A 17,559-nucleotide genomic window follows, 5' to 3' on the forward strand; every position below is an offset into this window, starting at 1 on the left:
TACTCAAACAGGAAACCACTCAGCACAAACTCAGTTCCACTTAGAGGGAGCAAGGAGACACTGTTCTGTAAAAAATGACCAGCATCTATAAAGGTAAATTTCATTTCTCTATAAAATGTAAATATTCTAAGTGGAAAAAGGAATCAAAGCAGTCTGATAAAAGTTTATCTCAGTCTATCCAATCTAACATGAATGATGTATGCCTGATTATTTCTGTCTGTTGACCGATTCTCTGTGTGTCATTGTCCAAGTCTATGTATTGCCAGTGGAGCGTGCCTGTTTTCTCCTAAGAAGTGTCTGAGATGTGTTAAACGTCAAAGAGGCCATGCTACCCCAGATATCCCTTTGATGTCATCTGTATCACCTGCTCTTAAGCCAGTCTGTGTGTGTGTCTATGTGTGTGCGTTCATGTGTATGCATGCTCCAAATTTGTCCAGCATGACCGCATCCTCCAGCGACATACTAAACATTCTATTATAGAGTTATCACCATCACATCTACGGACACTTAGTGCGTTCACAGGAGCTATAAAATCTATTAATGACTACCCTGGGGATAAAGAAAGAAAGGGTCACAATTACGCAGATCTTAGCCCATAGAGGCCAACCATGATGGGTACATACTGTAGCAGCAGTTAAGGACGTTTTGCATCTGCTCAAGCACAAACTTTTCTCTCTACATGCCTTTCGTTGCACCCTTTGCATCAGGGGGAAATGGTTGACAACTGGCCCCGACACCATCTCTGAGAGCTAGCCAAACGCTTTAGAAGATTTTGGAGTTCCAGTGCCGCTGTGTTTGTTCAAGGCAGTTCATCTCTGTCGGCAGATCTAAATTTACAGGACAATAAATTATCACAGATCTGGTTCTCTGGCTTGCACGCATGCATGTGCGCAGACTTGTGCACATGCACATTGTGGCTTTTCTGTCCCTGGAGGACAATGTATTTTTAGGGTCTGTGTTGTATTCTGACCTTTCATTAGCTTTATAGATAATGCTACTGGATTCTCAGATGATTATTATCCAAAGAGCCAGGCCTGGTCCTTTTATCCTCACGGCTACTTAACACGCAGAAATTCAGAATTCAAGTCAACTTTATTTATATGGCCAAATATCAGATATCACACACTTGCTTCAAGGGGCTTTACACACCCAATCTTTCCTTAACTTGCTTCAGCTGATCTCCTTTTTGTCTCTTCCCTTGTTCATGTTCCCTGGGACCCACCCAGTGTTGAGTTTGCTACTGTGAGTCCCATCAGTATGGGGACTCTGCCAGGTCTGACGACAGGCTGTCCAACTCTGCACACAGCCTGCCAGGGGATGGGAATACATGCTGAGCTCATCCCTGGACTGCATGACTGGTGACAGCCCACAGCATAATCCCCACAGGGGACACATTACTGGGCCATTAGTCCAACTCTTCCACTTACAGCGCATGCCTCTTGCTTGCTCTTGGTTCATTCAACCCATTCCCTTTTCTTCCTGCAACTTTCCTTTCAGAAATAATCCTGAGTGATTATAATATCAACACAGAAATCAATTGGATTAGTCCAAAATCGCTGCCTCTATAAATCTCACCTTTATCCCTACTTCACCCCAGTGCAGCATTTAAACATAGCAACCCCTGTCAGTACTTTTCCTCTGAGAAGACGGTTGCCAGATTGGACCTCGTACATCAGGGCAAACTTTTCCTCCAACTGACAAGAAGGCGTTTGATTCTGTTATTGTTTATGAGGAGAAAGCTGGGGTCAAGTTCACAGGCTGAAAGAGAGAGAGAGAGAGAACGAAAGTCTGTCCCAGCTCCAGCCCCATGTGAGAGAGAGTATAGCTCAGCCGTGTTTGTGCTTTCCTAATTCCTTTTGATTTAGCAGAAAATTGTGAGCTAAGCTGCAGTGCACACATATTAACCAGAGCTGAGCTACTTTGCCTCACCTCGCGGCCTCCTACAAACCTGTACCCACTGTAGTCTGTGTGTTTGTGAATGTGCCTGTCCCTGAAAAAACTTTTAGAAGTGTGTGTGTGTGTGTGTGTGTCTGTGTGTGTCCCATTTTGACAGCAGCCTGCCTGCCGAGCTCTAAACAGAAATACAAATGTCTCTAAAAGGAGCTTAGCTTTAACAGCAGCTTTGGCATAAACACTAGAGCTGTTTTCTCAAGCTTTCGTTGAAATAGCAGTTTGCGACATCTATAGCTAATTCTAATAGTTTCAATTCCGACAGGGATTTTCCCGATTTGTTTACTTGTTTGTTAGCGTTACTGGGTCAGCTGAATCAACTGTGGTATTCTTAATCCAATATCACAAACTCCATGAAGAAGTTCAAGTCTACGCTAATATGTGTGAATTGGTGTCTGTGGACAAGTCAAGCAATCGTTTTTTGAGTTTGTGAAAGATCTTTGGATACTTAAAAGTAGGTTTTAATCTGTCAGGAGTCATTCAAGGACAAAGAGAAATATCAGAGATGTGATGATGGATGACAGCTCACTGCCAAGCATGAAGATAACCTAAAGATGCACACACGGATGGGAAAAAAAGGTAAGGATGGTTGCTCTCCAGGGACAATACTGTGTGTGTGTGTGTGTGTGTGTGTGTGTGTGTGTGTGTGTGTGTGTGTGTGTGCGCGCGCGCTATATTCAAGCGCTGTCTCAGCACTCTCTCTCTTACACATGTGGTTCATATTTAAGCCATAGTGCTGTTCCACTGGACGATTTGGCTCTGTTCTCCCAGTCCCACATTCCCTTTCCATTCCTTTTTTCTCTGACTTTCATTTCTTCTGTGCTTTAGGTGGTGTACAAATATTTAAATAATAATTTATTATTATTATTATTTAAACAATGTCATAGATTTACTTACTTTATATATTTATCAGGGACAGCACTCATTATTTAATATTAATATAAAATGTTTAGGTTTTGCCAAAAGACTTATTTTTATTCACCCAGATTTATGTTAACATTAAGATCTACAGTATGTTTTGCCATAATTATGTAAAAAGGTGTTGGCATGAGCATGAGTAGAAGTTTAGTTTATTATAGAATCCCCATTAGCTGTGCCCTTAAGCACACCTAGTCTTCCTGGGGTCCAGTAGAAGAAGTAAGTACGATCACATATCCAGGTAATATGATGTAGATCTACATCATATATCATATTGTTGTATGTTAGATAAAATAGCTGTGTGATTACCATATCCACATATCTGTGGCTGCAATTAACAATTGCATTTCCAACATACTGGTGCATGAAGGGCATTTGGTCTCTAGTTCTAAATGATTGCATTTTGCAGCATTTTACATTACGAATAAAAAACACCTTTTTGGAAATGTTAAAGAAATCCTTAAAATGGATTTTTTTTTAATTATAACAATTTCTGTCAGTAGTTACAGATGAACTAATCACATAAGGACCGTCTAGCCCTTAACAGCATCTTCACTCCTCACACGCGCGCGCGCGCGCACACACACACACACACACACACACACACACACACACACAGGAACCCCCCTTTCTCCATCCATCCCTCTTTAATATCTCCTTCTAGTCAAACTCTGTAACCCCTGCATCTGCCCAATGGGCGAGAGGAGCCGTTAGCAGCAAGCCCTCCCTCATCTCTCTCTCTCTCTCTCTCTCTCTCTCTCTCTCTCTCTCCCTCTCTCGGCTCTGACTCTGTCCACAGCGCACTGATAAAGGAGAGGTCTGGTGCGAGCATCCGACCCAGATACAGACTCACCCAGCTGACAGAACTGCAGCGAGTCTCACATCTGCCAACCTTTGGCTCCACCTGTGATTCGGATCATATCTCTGCATCTGAACTAAGCCAAAACTAGGATACGTGTTTGTGGAGCTGACCGGAGAGGTGAAATAACGGACACTTGTTGCTCATCTCGTTAGGTAAACCTCCTGTCGGCAGCCAGAAGTGCTCAGTGAAGAGTCTGGTGCGCACATGGCACCGAAAACGCGCTCTTCACACTCTTGACAGTCGCGCTATTAATATGGAGCCACACACTACATAATGAGGCCTACCTACTGAATGGGTGCTTAACCTACTTCACATCAAACCTTGTCTGTTAAAGCCGGGCTTTCCCCCCTGAAATTTGATATTTGTTTGGGAAATTTTGGTGCATGGTAAAAAGCGCAGAGCCATGCTGGGTTTAAACAGGATTCTGAGCCTCCGGGCTGCCCGGATTCGGAGCTGTGGTCCTCCGGGAGCCAAACTCTCACCCCGGTCTTCTTCATGCCAAAACCCCGGTGCCAGTTCGAGGATTTACTGTGCCTGTCTGTTGCTGCTACTACTGGTGACGCCTCGGGTGGACTCTTCGTGGTGGTGAGTACATTACACCTACAGGCTACCTGCCTGCCAATGAGATTAATGGGGTCCGATATTGAACATAGTTTTGGACGAAACAGTTAAGTAAATTGTTATTATTAGGCTATTAACTAAATTAAATCAAGGGTCTAACTTTAAAAGCGAGGTATAAGGAAATGGCACACGATCCGAACATTAATCATTGATCTAAATCATTTGAAACGGAGCTGGGACTTCTGCCTATAGCTTCAAGTCTTTCGTTAGAAACTTCAGGGATTCAAACTGCCAACGAATTTAACTTATGATGACCATTTTAATAACTCTTGCAAAAGCGAAAGCCGTTCCAATTAATTCAGAGCAGAGACTTTCCAACAGCAGACAGACAAGGCCATTATGAGGGTTTGTTGATTTATTATCGCGGACTCACTGTGTAGCCAACAGTTTCTCATCAATGTTGCTGCAACATTGATAAACTATATTTTTCTAGTTCTTATTAGTATATTTTTGCTGCAAAAAAATTTAAACGCATTTGAGTTTTTATAGGCTAATATTTGTCACAAATGAGTGCATTGCCTTGTCAATTTTATGGGGAAATGACTGCAAAGAGAAACAATTTATCGCTTAATTTAACTCAAAATTATTTGCTCCTGAAAAAAAGATTAGGAAAAAAGGAGCATTAATAGTGAAAATAACCTAAATTATGAGTTTGTGAGCGAGATTTCAAGCTTCTGTTTCTGAAATACATTTTCTCTTCGTGTCAGTTTGTTGGCCTGCCATATTGAGCAATAATAATAGAGCGATAAATGTAATTTATGTCGACGCTGATGGCTGAGCGCGTGTTCAGCTCAGCTGGGGCCTGCATTCAACAAGGCAGAGCAGTCATTAACTCACCAGGTACCACACACACACACACACACACACACACACACACACACACACACACACACACACACACACACACAACAACACACACACACACACACACACAAAACATCTCATTGCCTGCGCAAATACGTGAAAATGTCCATGGGTGTGAGTGTGTTTATAGGAGAAGTGTCTGTGTGTGGGCGGGTATGGGGGTGATGGAATGCCTAATAGTTTGTGTAGATTAAAAGCAGTTATGGGGAGTAGTGGGAAGAGTGTGTAGAGGCTTTGGCTGCGGGCATTATTGGCTTTGAGGGGAATTTATTGCAGCAGATACAGTATCTAATTGTTTATCACATTTCTGTGGGTGTACAGTAAGTGAGCATATGGACAGATCTGGGGCTTTAACGGGGAGGGGGGCAGGGGGGGAGGTCGCAAAAATGATTAGAAAAAAGCATGTATAGTGGAATACAAATACATTGTAATAAATGCATTATACAACCATGAAATTAGATTTTCTTTTGTAAAATATTAAGAGCACCCACCATTTCCAAGTATTTATCAAAGGTAATAGTCTGAACAGGAACAATTAGTGTGCATGTCTTTGCCAGGCAGCTGCAAGTTTGACTACTGGCGTAACAGAAAAGTGAAAAGACTTTGCTTATTTGCTGCATCTTTAGCACATTTTGCAGGAAAAACCAAGACTTAAGTGAAATGATTTTAAGTGATATGAGAAAATGATCAGGTTATTAGTCTTTTTTTTCAATAGGGCTTGAGAAGATGACAAGGCAGCATGAGGCCAATGTAATATCAGCTGTGTCATCATAAGTCAAAAGAAGCCTTCACTATTTGTGTCCTACTTGTCTTTCTCGATTCACAGTATAGTCGCAGGACTTTACAGCACTTTGTTTTAGACCTGTTGATAATGATTTACTATCCTATAAAATCCACAAATCCTCCTGACTCACAGAGAGAAAATTAAGTGTGAATTGCTGCTCTGGATCTTTCCTTTGATGAGCACTCTGTTCTTCTTCCTCCACTCTAATCCCACTCTGGGGAGCAGAGAGAATCCAGTCTCCATCCTCTCACCCAGCCTCGTAAAACACGACCACAAAAACTACACGCTCCCTGACCTCCATTCGCTGACCCGCCAAAATCCCTGCAGCCACCGCGCTGCAAAAGGTCTCATACACACGATTAGGTTTGGAGTATATTTTGGGTAAACTCAACGCACCATTTATCTTGATAGGATACTGTCGGAGTCTGTTTTATTAGGGCACAGAGAAAGATTGGAAGAGGCATGCAAGATAACTGTGAGTAAGATGAGCATGAGAGCGAACATGCAAAAGAAAGAAAGGAGTAAAGTGCGTAAATGGGGTCTTAGTTTGACAGGGTTATTGGAGGCCCCAGACTTCGTGCTCTGATTTGTGACAAGACGATTTCAACTATCCCATTGGGAACCATTTAAACACACATACACAAGCAGGTCTTGTGGGGAGAGGTTAAGTGCTTATTTATTTGGAGAGCGGAGTAAATGGTTTCCACTCCCCTCCTGCTTGCAAACCTTAAACTGTTAAGTGTAGTGAACTCTCACTCACAGAGGATGGTTACTGCAACTCTCCTAACTCGCCACCTTTGAGTATACTGCATGTATAGCCTATCCACGTGTATACACATACCATATGAGAGCGCCTATATGTGCTAATTAATTGCAATATCCCATCGGTCACTTCTGTACATTGTATTCCACATATGAATCCTTCTAAATGAAGTTGGTGTGGATTCAGTTCAAAACCTCCGAGATGTCGTGGCCAGGTTGGCTCAGTGGGTAGAGCAGGCGCACGTAGAGAGGTTTATGCCTCGACGCAGAGGTCTGGGGTTCGAATCTGACCTGTGATGATTTCCTGCATGTCTTCCCCTTCTCTCTTCCCTAGCTGTCCTGTAAAATTAAAGGCAGAAAAGCCCCCCAAAAAAACCCTCCTTTGTGTTTCTTGCATCTTTAGGTACATCGGTGCGCTGGGGGCCCGTGTGATCTGTGACAACATCCCAGGCTTGGTGAATAAGCAGCGGCAACTCTGCCAGCGCCACCCAGACATCATGCAGGCCATCGGCGAGGGCACCAAAGAGTGGATCAGAGAGTGCCAGCACCAGTTCAGACACCACCGCTGGAACTGCAGCACCCTGGACCGCGACCACACCGTGTTTGGACGTGTCTTGCTACGGAGTAAGTCCATGTGGGTGTCCACATGTGTGCCTGTCTGATTATTACTGACTATGTGGCCAAAGAGTAGAGATACTGATCCTGAATCTGAGCCCCATCTGCTACTATCTCACTCCTAATTCTAATCCGTCTTCTTCACTTTTACTGCCTTATCTCTCCTTTCTCCTCTCCGTCCTTCTCCCCTCGCTCTGTTCTTTCTCCGATCTTTCCATCTCATACTCACGTATGCTCGTGCTCCGTGTTTATAGTCGCTAATGGACTGTTGTAATGCCTTACGCCTCATCAATAAACACATGGGCTTTGAGACGCGGTCTTGTCGTTTTGTTTTTACACTCCTGCCAGACCTCTCTGACAGATTAATGCCCATACACATATGCACACAGGCACACATCCATGTTACAACATATGTATTTTTCTTCATACTGTATATGTATGAAGGGTTTTATAACAGCACAGTCTGAATCATGAATATTTATTGAATAACAGAGGGACAGTAGCTCTTCAGGTGTCTCGAGCCAGCTGGTTATTTTGCATGAAAGATTAAATGATGACTGTTGTATAAATTGACAATGCCGCATTATTTCGCAGTAATACTGCAGTACAACGGAATTCTGAATGCAGAGCATAGATGCAGTGATGCACCTGTAAGTCACTGTTGCATGCAGTGCAACAAATGCAAAATTGCAAAATTTTAGGAGTTATGGTTGTGGAGTATAATTTCTTTTGACTTTGTTGCTTTAGGAGTAAGGAATAATGGTAAATGCTTTACAGCAGTTCATTTTAGTGAATCTGGATTAAGGTTGCACAAAATAAGGTGCTAGTCTCCACCGACTTAGTATCTGACATGTTATGGTTGTAAAAAAATAGCAGATATGAGATACAGGCTGCATATGTGTGTCTGTGTGTGTGTGTATGTGGAGGACAGGAATAAACAGTAACGCAGATGTAAATATTTAGTGAGATATTCTCCCTGTCAGACAAAGCACAGGTTTGAATGATGACCAGCAATGCCCTTCTCTATCCTCCCCAACATACACCCCCTCAACAGTACCCAGTGCCCCCTTCTCCTCACCCCAGAGATGACATTCCAGTGAATACAGAGAAAGCAGGTTGGATCACGAAAAACTCCTCTGGCCCAAGCTGGTTCAGATAGGTCTGCAGAGTGAACCTTATTTTCAGATACAGAAGTGCTCCACCCTTAGTCTAATCAGTACTATATCAGTTAGTTTTGTGATGTAATTTTAAAGTGCTGGTACTTGACTATTTCCCATATGTAATAATAATAATAATGTAATACATTATTTATCCTAGCCTTCAGATTATGTTATACTTTGCTAAAGCATTTAAATACTTACAAATTGAGCTTGTGATCAAACTACAACAATTATGTGTTTGGGCATGGTTAGAAACAGAGAAAGTTTAATAGACAAAGAAAAACAAATGTACTATGCACCTTTTGATAACAGGTAACTGTAAGCGAACCTGATAAAAAACAAGATTATGTTTTTTTATTTTGTTATTTCCACATACAGAATAATCGAAAACGAAATATTTTCAAAAAGAGACCACGCTTTGCGTATAGTTACGCATGTGAAGCGCAGCCTGTCTAGACTGCCTGATTAAAATAGGAGCTAGGGCTGGCCGATGTGGCCTAAAAATGAAATTTCAATTCAAGCTTGGGGACGTCAAATGTGTAGGAGATGAATGACTGGACAAACACGGCTGAAACGTGTCCTTTGTAGATAAAGTCTAATAATGGGTTTTTAGAATTGACATTTCAGCCTGATTGTGGTGCTAAAGGAAAGCGCAAGTTGGGTTCCAAAAAAAAGTAAAAAATCTAGGGAGCATGAATGTGATCTTTATTAGATGTTGATGTTTCTTGTGTGCAAGTTAAAAATAAATTGGCTTGTTGGTGGCACAAGACAAAAACGTTGCATGGTCACCAAAAACATCAGGATTCATGCTCTGGGAACCAGAAATAGCAGCAAAAAAATAGAAACCGTGTTTGAGATGATTTGTCATGTTTTAAAGCATTGGTATCAGATGGTCATCAATGGGCCAGAGGGGTGATCATGAGGAGCCATTCAAATCTCTACCAAAGTCCATGGCTGATAGCCACTTAAATATCTTAACAGAAGTGTTGTGACCAGGGTCATAGAGACATGGACATTATGGGTGGGGTTTAAAAATGTATCCAGATATGAACTGCGATTCTTACCTTCTATGATTCTGAATCAACTCACAAAAGCAAAAAAAATGATTTATAATAAATAATAAAGTTGATGAAACAAAAAAACTAACGCAACTGCAAGAGCACAGTGCAGTGGCCGGCGATGGACAGCATCTACCTTTGCAAGATGAAAATGTAGTATTTTGTGGATACTTTGTAATAACAATGGCTTTACTCTGAGCTAGAGGCTGTTCTCCACTATCATCGATTATTAATAACAACGCAGTGGAGCTCTCAGCTACGTGTAGGATTCCCACCCCCTTGGGACATGCTTGCTTTTACTTTACAATAGTTTTTTCTTATACCGATACCAGTAACGGAAATACCTCAGATATTGCCTAAAATGCTGGTATTGGTAAGTAACCAGTGAGTAAGTGCAGCCTTCGATACTGTGAGCCATAACATCCTGCTCACCAGACTCAAAGACCTCGGTATCGAAGGTACTGCACTCAGCTGGCTCCACTCCTACCTTTCCAACAGATCCCATTTCATCTCTCTCCACAACCACACCTCTGCCACAGCCACAGTCACTCAAGGTGTTCCCCAAGGCTCCGTACTTGGCCCCCTCCTCTTCCTCATCTACATCCTCCCTCTTGGTCAGATACTCCACCACTTCAACCTGGACTTCCACTGCTATGCTGACGACACCCAGATCTACCTCAGCATCAAATCCCCCCACAATCCTCCCCTCTCCCACATCAACTCCTGTCTGTCAGCTATCAAAACCTGGATGCAACACAACTTCCTCAAACTCAACAGCGACAAAACAGAATTCCTTCTGATCGGCTCCAAATCCACACTCAGCAAAACCAATAACCCCACTATCACCATCGACGGCACCATTGTCTCCCCATCTCCCCAGGCCCGCAACCTTGGCGTTATCTTTGATTCCACCCTCTCCCTTGAGCCTCACATCCGTCAAGTCATTAAAACCTCCTTCTTTCACCTCCGCAACATCGCCAAAATCAGACCCTCTCTCACACCCCCCGCTGCTGAAAGACTCATTCACGCCTTCATCTCCTCCCGACTGGACTACTGCAACTCACTTCTCCTCGGCATCAGCTCTACCAACATCAACCGACTCCAACTGGTCCAGAACTCAGCCGCCCGCCTCATTACCTGCTCCAAATCCTGGCACCACATCACTCCAGTCCTAAAACAACTCCACTGGCTTCCCATTTCCCACCGGATCACCTACAAAATCCTGGTCCTCACCTATAAAGCCCTCCACCATCTGGCCCCCTCATACCTCACTGACCTCCTCTCCCCCTACCAACCCTCACGGTCCCTCAGATCCACCTCAGCCGGTCTCCTCTCCATCCAAAAGTCCAACCTGCGCTGTTTTGGGGACAGAGCCTTCTCCAGAGCAGCTCCCAGGCTCTGGAACTCCCTCCCCAAGAGATCCGCGCACCTCTGAGTCCCTCACCATCTTCCAGTCCCGCCTCAAGACCCATCTCTTCACCTCAGCCTACCCATAGTCCACCTGCCCCCTTCCCTTTTTCATCTGTATCTTGTTTTGTTCTACTTGTTTTGTTTGCTCGTTTTGTTTTGTTATGTTTTTATAATCTACCCTGCCCTGTAAAGCGACTTTGAGTCCATGAAAAGCGCTATATAAATTCAATTTATTATTATTATTATATTATTAACCGAGTCTATGCGCCGTTCCGATACCAAATCTTAGCCCTGAAAAAAAAATCTGTTATGACTGACTGCCACACTAGAAAATAAAAGATATTCTATGGCATTGATTCTCTGTATGTATTTGTTTACATTTCACAAAGGGTTTAACCTGAGCCAGGCCATACAACAATAGTCATGTTTCCATCAACGTATTTTTATGCGCATTTTGAAGTATCGCATTAGAAAATGTTGATGGAAACGGCAAAATAAGAAAAAAAAACATCCTCAAATTCACAAAAAAGTTGTTACGCTCACTTGATGTGGTTTTTGCCTTTTTCGAAAAACAGTTATTGCGCAAAATGGGAGATAGAAACAGCTTTGCCGAATAAGTTGTGACGTAGCGAACGTGTAACTCACATGACTATAGTCCCGGTGTCCATCGGATGGGGATCCAGTGCGCCGTACACTTGTGGCACAAGGTGCGTAGTGGAGTTAGCCTGTGCCTCAGTCACGTCGGGTAAATGGACCTTTTTCACAGCAGAGATTTTGACTTGTCATAGTAGGAAAAGCACAGCTGAAATTGATAACCTTAACAATCGCTCAATTCCATCAAGTGTCTCAGTAAGCTATTTCAGAGAGTCAGCATGCACAATACCAGGGCCTCTCCTAAGTGGAATGCAGCCATCATTAATGGTGTTTAATACATCTGTGCTTTTCCTACTATGACATGTCAACATGTCTGCCGTGAAAAAGGTCTATTGATGAATTGGTTCAACAGCTTAAATTGTATGGCCCTGCACACCGCGTATACACAGTGGTGAACGGTTGTCTCGCTGACACCAAATGTCTCTGCCACAACCCTGTATACTGCACAGGTGGCCAACTTGTACAATGCTACGTCTCTCCATTTAGCCAAAGAACTTAGCTCTTTGATTTAGCAAGCGGGTTTGTAATCTACAACAATGCATAATGTCAACTTGTGACAAAACTACGCTTTGCGTAGTCTAGTTTATTCGCTCTAAACCAGTTGATGGAAACGCTTCTAATTCGCATTTTCTTTTTTTTTCTTCTTTTTTGCGACATTTTAAAGTTTTATAAGTCGCTTGAAAATTAGATGGAAACATGACTAATGATAGCAAAAATGTCACTACCATACAGGTTTAGTAAAGAGGTTAAATAATAATAATAATTATAAATATATTTCAACATACTGGTATCGTCCAATACCAATACCGGCCAAGTTAAAGGAATTCAATTATTAAATTATTATTATTAAATTATCGGAATTGGTATTGGGAAGAAAAAAATGGTATAATGGTATTGAAAAATCTCTACTTTACATGGAGCTGATTCCATACAGCTGATTAATTTATACTCACTGGGGAAATTAGAATCTAATTTCAGGTGCATCATTTTCTCCTATCTGAAACAGCAAGCACGTTTTTTTTAACTTTAAGTATGGAGGCACCAAGTGAACACCATAGGCTGTGACTAAAGACAGACAAGTTCTTCTGCCTCTAGCTGTTGTCTTTTGAGGCTTCACTCCCACGGGTGCTGCAAAAAGCAACTGTGACTAAACACTATATCTAATTCTCTATGTCTTTGGCCACACAATAGATGAGTCATATTCTAAGGATCTAAAGAGAACAGAAAAGCACAGCAATGGTAAAAAATGCTGTCATGACATCTCCCTGGTGCTGATTAATGGGGTATCACTGTGTCTGTATTTAAACAATTTATGTGAGCAGAGGAGAGCCCCGCAGCTGGGATTATTTCCATGATAATATTTAAACAGAGCTGTCCTATACTTCACATCAGGCCTGATATGCCCCCGTCAGCTGCATCTTCATGTCCTGATGGCTCACGCCCAGGCCTGGTCATGGCATTATGTGTATCTGTGCTAGCATGTTAACATGTGGGCTGCACAGTTTTAAGTCTTTAGATTGTAGAGAATCTGTTTTATTGCATGATACGAGTAACTCAGTCTAAACTCTAAGTTTCTTTTTTGCTTATGTGCTTTCTCTCTCTGTCTCTCTTTCTTAGGCAGTCGTGAAGCAGCATTTGTCTACGCCATCTCCTCAGCAGGAGTGGTGTATGCGCTCACTCGCGCCTGCAGCCAGGGGGAGCTGAAGACGTGTAACTGTGACCCGCACAAGCGTGGACGGGCTAGTGATGAGAGAGGAGAGTTTGACTGGGGTGGCTGTAGTGATAATATCAACTATGGGATAAAGTTTGCCAGAGACTTCATAGATGCCAAAGAGAGGACTGTCCGAGATGCACGGGCACTCATGAACCTACACAACAACCGCTGTGGCAGAACAGTAAGTGTGCAATTACAGCAGAATCAATTTAGCCAAATTACAAAGCATTTTTCACCACTTTACCTTGCTGTCAAACAGCCCTCCACAAAGGGAACAGAAGCCGTTATAGCGCTCTCTTTAAAGCCACCAAACTCCTTACAGAAACCGTAATTTTACCTCGCAGAACACAGGAGACCTTTTAAAACACCAAAGTCATACAATAACACAAACATACTGACCAATCGAGCCAGCGTTAGACCAGCAACTCCTGGGTTCTGTGGGGTAAAATGACTGTTTGACACCAGACTCAAAGGAGTCTGGTGGCTTTGAAGAGAGCACTGATTTATGCAACGGCTTCAGTTTCCCGTCGGAAAGAGCTGTCTGACGGCAAAGTAAAGCAGTAAAAATATTCTAAACACTTAAACCGATTTTGATATTTTTAGGTGGTCCTTTTTTAGGTGGCTAAAATACGTTTTGCTAATGCCCCCTTTCGTGCCATTACTCCTGCCTGCTTCTCATGCAACCCCATCAAAAGATCAAAACTGTCCCTTTAATACAAAGTGTAAATGGTTTGGTATGGTGTCTGAGATTTATGTTAATTATTTTTTATGTTATTGGTGCTATCAGCGTGGGAAAACACATTAAGAGAATTAAACAGCAACATCGCTTTCCAGAAAGTGTCTCCATGTCACTGGGTAATCCAGAGACTTCACTGTCAAGTTTTAATCAGACTATCAGTAGTTTAGATGAAAACAGTTCACAGAGATCTGTGGATTATCCAGGAACGCATTTTAAATTTTTCAATGCTACAACAAAAATCCTTTCACCTTCATTGTATCGGAGTGGAGTCGGAAAAGTCAGAGGTGAATATCTATATTCAAATCTCGGCAGATGAAGCCAAAGATTATCTAGGAGACTACAAATAGATACCACAAGAGGTGCATTAATGCGGGGTACACACCACACGAGAATCAAGCTTATTTTGGGCCTGATTTTTGGATGGTTCTAAAGATTATCTTGCCAGATTTTCTTGTGGTGTGAGATATGTTACCAGTGTTTTTGACATCCTTACAGTCCATCCTGGCCACACCAATTTCAAATCACAAATTTTAAACATGTTCAGTATTTACGATCTGATATCCTGTTGTATGTGGGGAACGGCGAGGACAGCCTAGTACGCAGTCTAGACTTGTTTTACCCGGGCCGGGCTTCTGCGGGAGAGCCGTGCTCATACGGAGCTTATACAGCAGATCACAAAGGGAGAAAGAGGGTGGAGGGAATGGGGAGTGCTAACAGCGCTAACGGCTACACTGCAAACAGGGCATTAGTTAGCTCCATGGTTTGCTTACACTCACCTAGGCGACCTGACTTCCTGGGAAGATTTCATCATAAACCGTCCCGACTGGGGAGGCGGCGTTATCAGCGGGTAACCACCATATGAGCACCGATCTCCTGCAGAAGCCCAGCCCGGGCAGTGTGCTACTCTAAAGTCATGTTTGATCGAGGGAGACTTCCAGTTTTGAGGTTAGGGAATCTGGTTGTTAGTTTATGTGTGTGGTGTGCTGTTCTGGCCAAATCGTTGATCTCCACACACTATAGGAACCAAACGGTTCAATCTGTCATTACGTGTCGTGTGTAAGGACTGTTTTAACATTTGTTAAGATTGGAAAAACATCTTTTAGTGTGGGCCAGTGAGAAATATGTTTTCATGAAATTTAAACTAACCCTTTACCCCTTAAACCAACATTATGCCTTAGCTCAACATTTTCACATGTACAGGTACATGTAAAACCAAATGTCATGATGGCTATAACAACATACACACAACCCGCACTTCTCTCTATGTATTTAGGCAGTGAAGCGGTTCATGAAGCTGGAGTGTAAATGTCACGGTGTGAGCGGCTCTTGTACGCTGCGGACATGTTGGATGGCCATGGCAGATTTCAGGAAGACCGGTGACTTCCTGAGGAAGAAATACAACGGGGCCATCGAGGTGACGATGAATCAGGATGGGACAGGCTTCGCTGTAGCGAACAAAGCCTTCAGGAAGGCCACCAAGAATGACCTGGTCTACTTTGAGAACTCTCCGGATTACTGCCTACAAGACAAAACAGCAGGTAAGACGACAAAAAGGAGAGAAGAAGAATAACGTGGATTGAACTGAAAGACGGAGAGAGGCAGTTTCTCATGGGTGTTGATGGATTGCCCTGACTATGTTATGTTTTAGTGGTGTTATGTGTATGTTGTGCATATGTCCATGCATGACTAGTGTGTTTTTGTGTGTGAATGTCAGTGTGTGTGTAATGGTAGTCAGACAACACAGCAGGCCTCCCGTATGATGTCGGTGGAAGCTAATATCCTTGTACCTTGGGGACATGATGGTTTTGTGACCACCTGAACTCTATCAGTCTCTGTCAACACACACACACACACGCACACACACTCTCTCTCTCTCACACACACACACACACACACACACACACACACACACACAACCCCATGGTCAAAGGATGTGTTGATCAACCTTTACACAGTGCACCTAATTAGTTATGACTGTTTCTGATTGGCCGGTCAATGAATACAACATTGTCGGAAAAACTTTTACAATATTTGGCACACCTCCATCAGTCATAAGCTCTGTCCAGTTCCTCCTCGTCCTTGCTTCCTTTGTCTACCTCTCTCTTCGTCCCTTCATCTATCCTCCCCCTCTTTCTCACCTTCCCAGTGGAATCCACAGCCTAGGGACACAAGCATCTAATTTAAAAAAAAAAATCACTTCTTTCTGTCTGTCACAGTCTCTCCCTCTCTGTCTGTCTGAACTAAGCGTAGCTGGAGGGCAGAGTGGGCCTCAGAGTGTGAGAGCCTGTCTGTCTGTCACGCTCCACTGTCCATTTAACACACACACACACACACACACACACACACACACACACACACACACACACACACACACACACACACACACACACACACACACACACACACACACACACACACACACACACACAGTGGCTTCAAAGGGAGCAATGGCTTGGGAAAAGCAGTGTAACTATAGGCCACTCTACCAACACTGCATAGTTGTGTGTGTGGGTCTGTTGTTCTATGGGCAGCTTGTTGTGATAGGTAGCAGTTCAAACAGGGAGCTTCTCACACGAAACACCAGCACTAATCTCTGTGGGGATGACATTCACATAAGACACAACCAATATGCCACTGCATTAAGTAATAGCCAGATTGGTAAATACTACGATACACTTAACAACGGTGACTAGCATTCTACTGTGGATTAAACACTGAACCAGATTCACACACACTCCCAAGTCTGAATGCAGTATAAACATCACCAGTCAAAAGGTGGGCTATGAAAACGGACAGAAGGGCCAAATGGCGTAGCTGTTTTTCATACAGCAAAGGTTACAGTTAAAGTTGTTGAAAGATAACATTAGAAGAGAGTGCATCCATATCAGGAGGGATAAAGTTACAATGACATGTAAGAACACACACAGTGTCCACACTGGATACATTTCATGAAGGTTCAAATTGTAATTGCAAGTGATATAATAGATACCCATTAATGTTAGAATAGGATGGTAACTCATGAACACATTTCTTTTCAGGGAAAAAAAGTGAAAGTAACCCTCACTTAGAGATTGCATTGAGTTACAGACTCATGGGACAGCAGCTAGCCATGGTGTGATGTTAATACTAGGGCTGCAAATAAGGATTGTTAACCTGCCAATTCTTTTCTTGATTTATCGACGTATAGCCTAAAATGTCAGAAAATGGCAAAAGGTGTCCATCACAATTTCCTAAAGCCCAAGGTAACATCTTCAAATGACTTGCTGTGTCCAGCCAATAGTACAAAACCAAAGATATTCAGTTTCAGCAAATCCCCATAATTGAGAAGCTAAAACTAGGTAATGTCTGGCTTTTTGGTTTGAAAAAATTACCTAAACTATGAATCAATTATGAAAAGAGTTGCTAACTAGTTTGTTTGATCGACTAATCGATTAATCAAGTAATAATT

General features: G+C 42.7%; 1 protein-coding gene across 1 annotated transcript in view; it reads left to right on the forward strand.

The window, feature by feature from the left end:
• Positions 1 to 17,559, forward strand: part of LOC120558898 (protein Wnt-2b-A) — an 18,982-nt gene continuing 1,423 nt past the window's right edge. Inside the window, exons 1-6 of the mRNA XM_039800237.1 lie at positions 1 to 93; positions 2,424 to 2,529; positions 3,668 to 4,315; positions 7,165 to 7,385; positions 13,276 to 13,553; positions 15,385 to 15,649. Coding sequence (XP_039656171.1) covers positions 4,134 to 4,315; positions 7,165 to 7,385; positions 13,276 to 13,553; positions 15,385 to 15,649 — 946 coding nt within the window. The 5' untranslated portion in view covers positions 1 to 93; positions 2,424 to 2,529; positions 3,668 to 4,133. The remainder of the gene's footprint in view (positions 94 to 2,423; positions 2,530 to 3,667; positions 4,316 to 7,164; positions 7,386 to 13,275; positions 13,554 to 15,384; positions 15,650 to 17,559) is intronic.

The sequence above is a fragment of the Perca fluviatilis genome, chromosome 5 (assembly GCF_010015445.1).
Source record: "Perca fluviatilis chromosome 5, GENO_Pfluv_1.0, whole genome shotgun sequence".
Classification (NCBI taxonomy): Eukaryota; Metazoa; Chordata; class Actinopteri; order Perciformes; family Percidae; genus Perca; species Perca fluviatilis.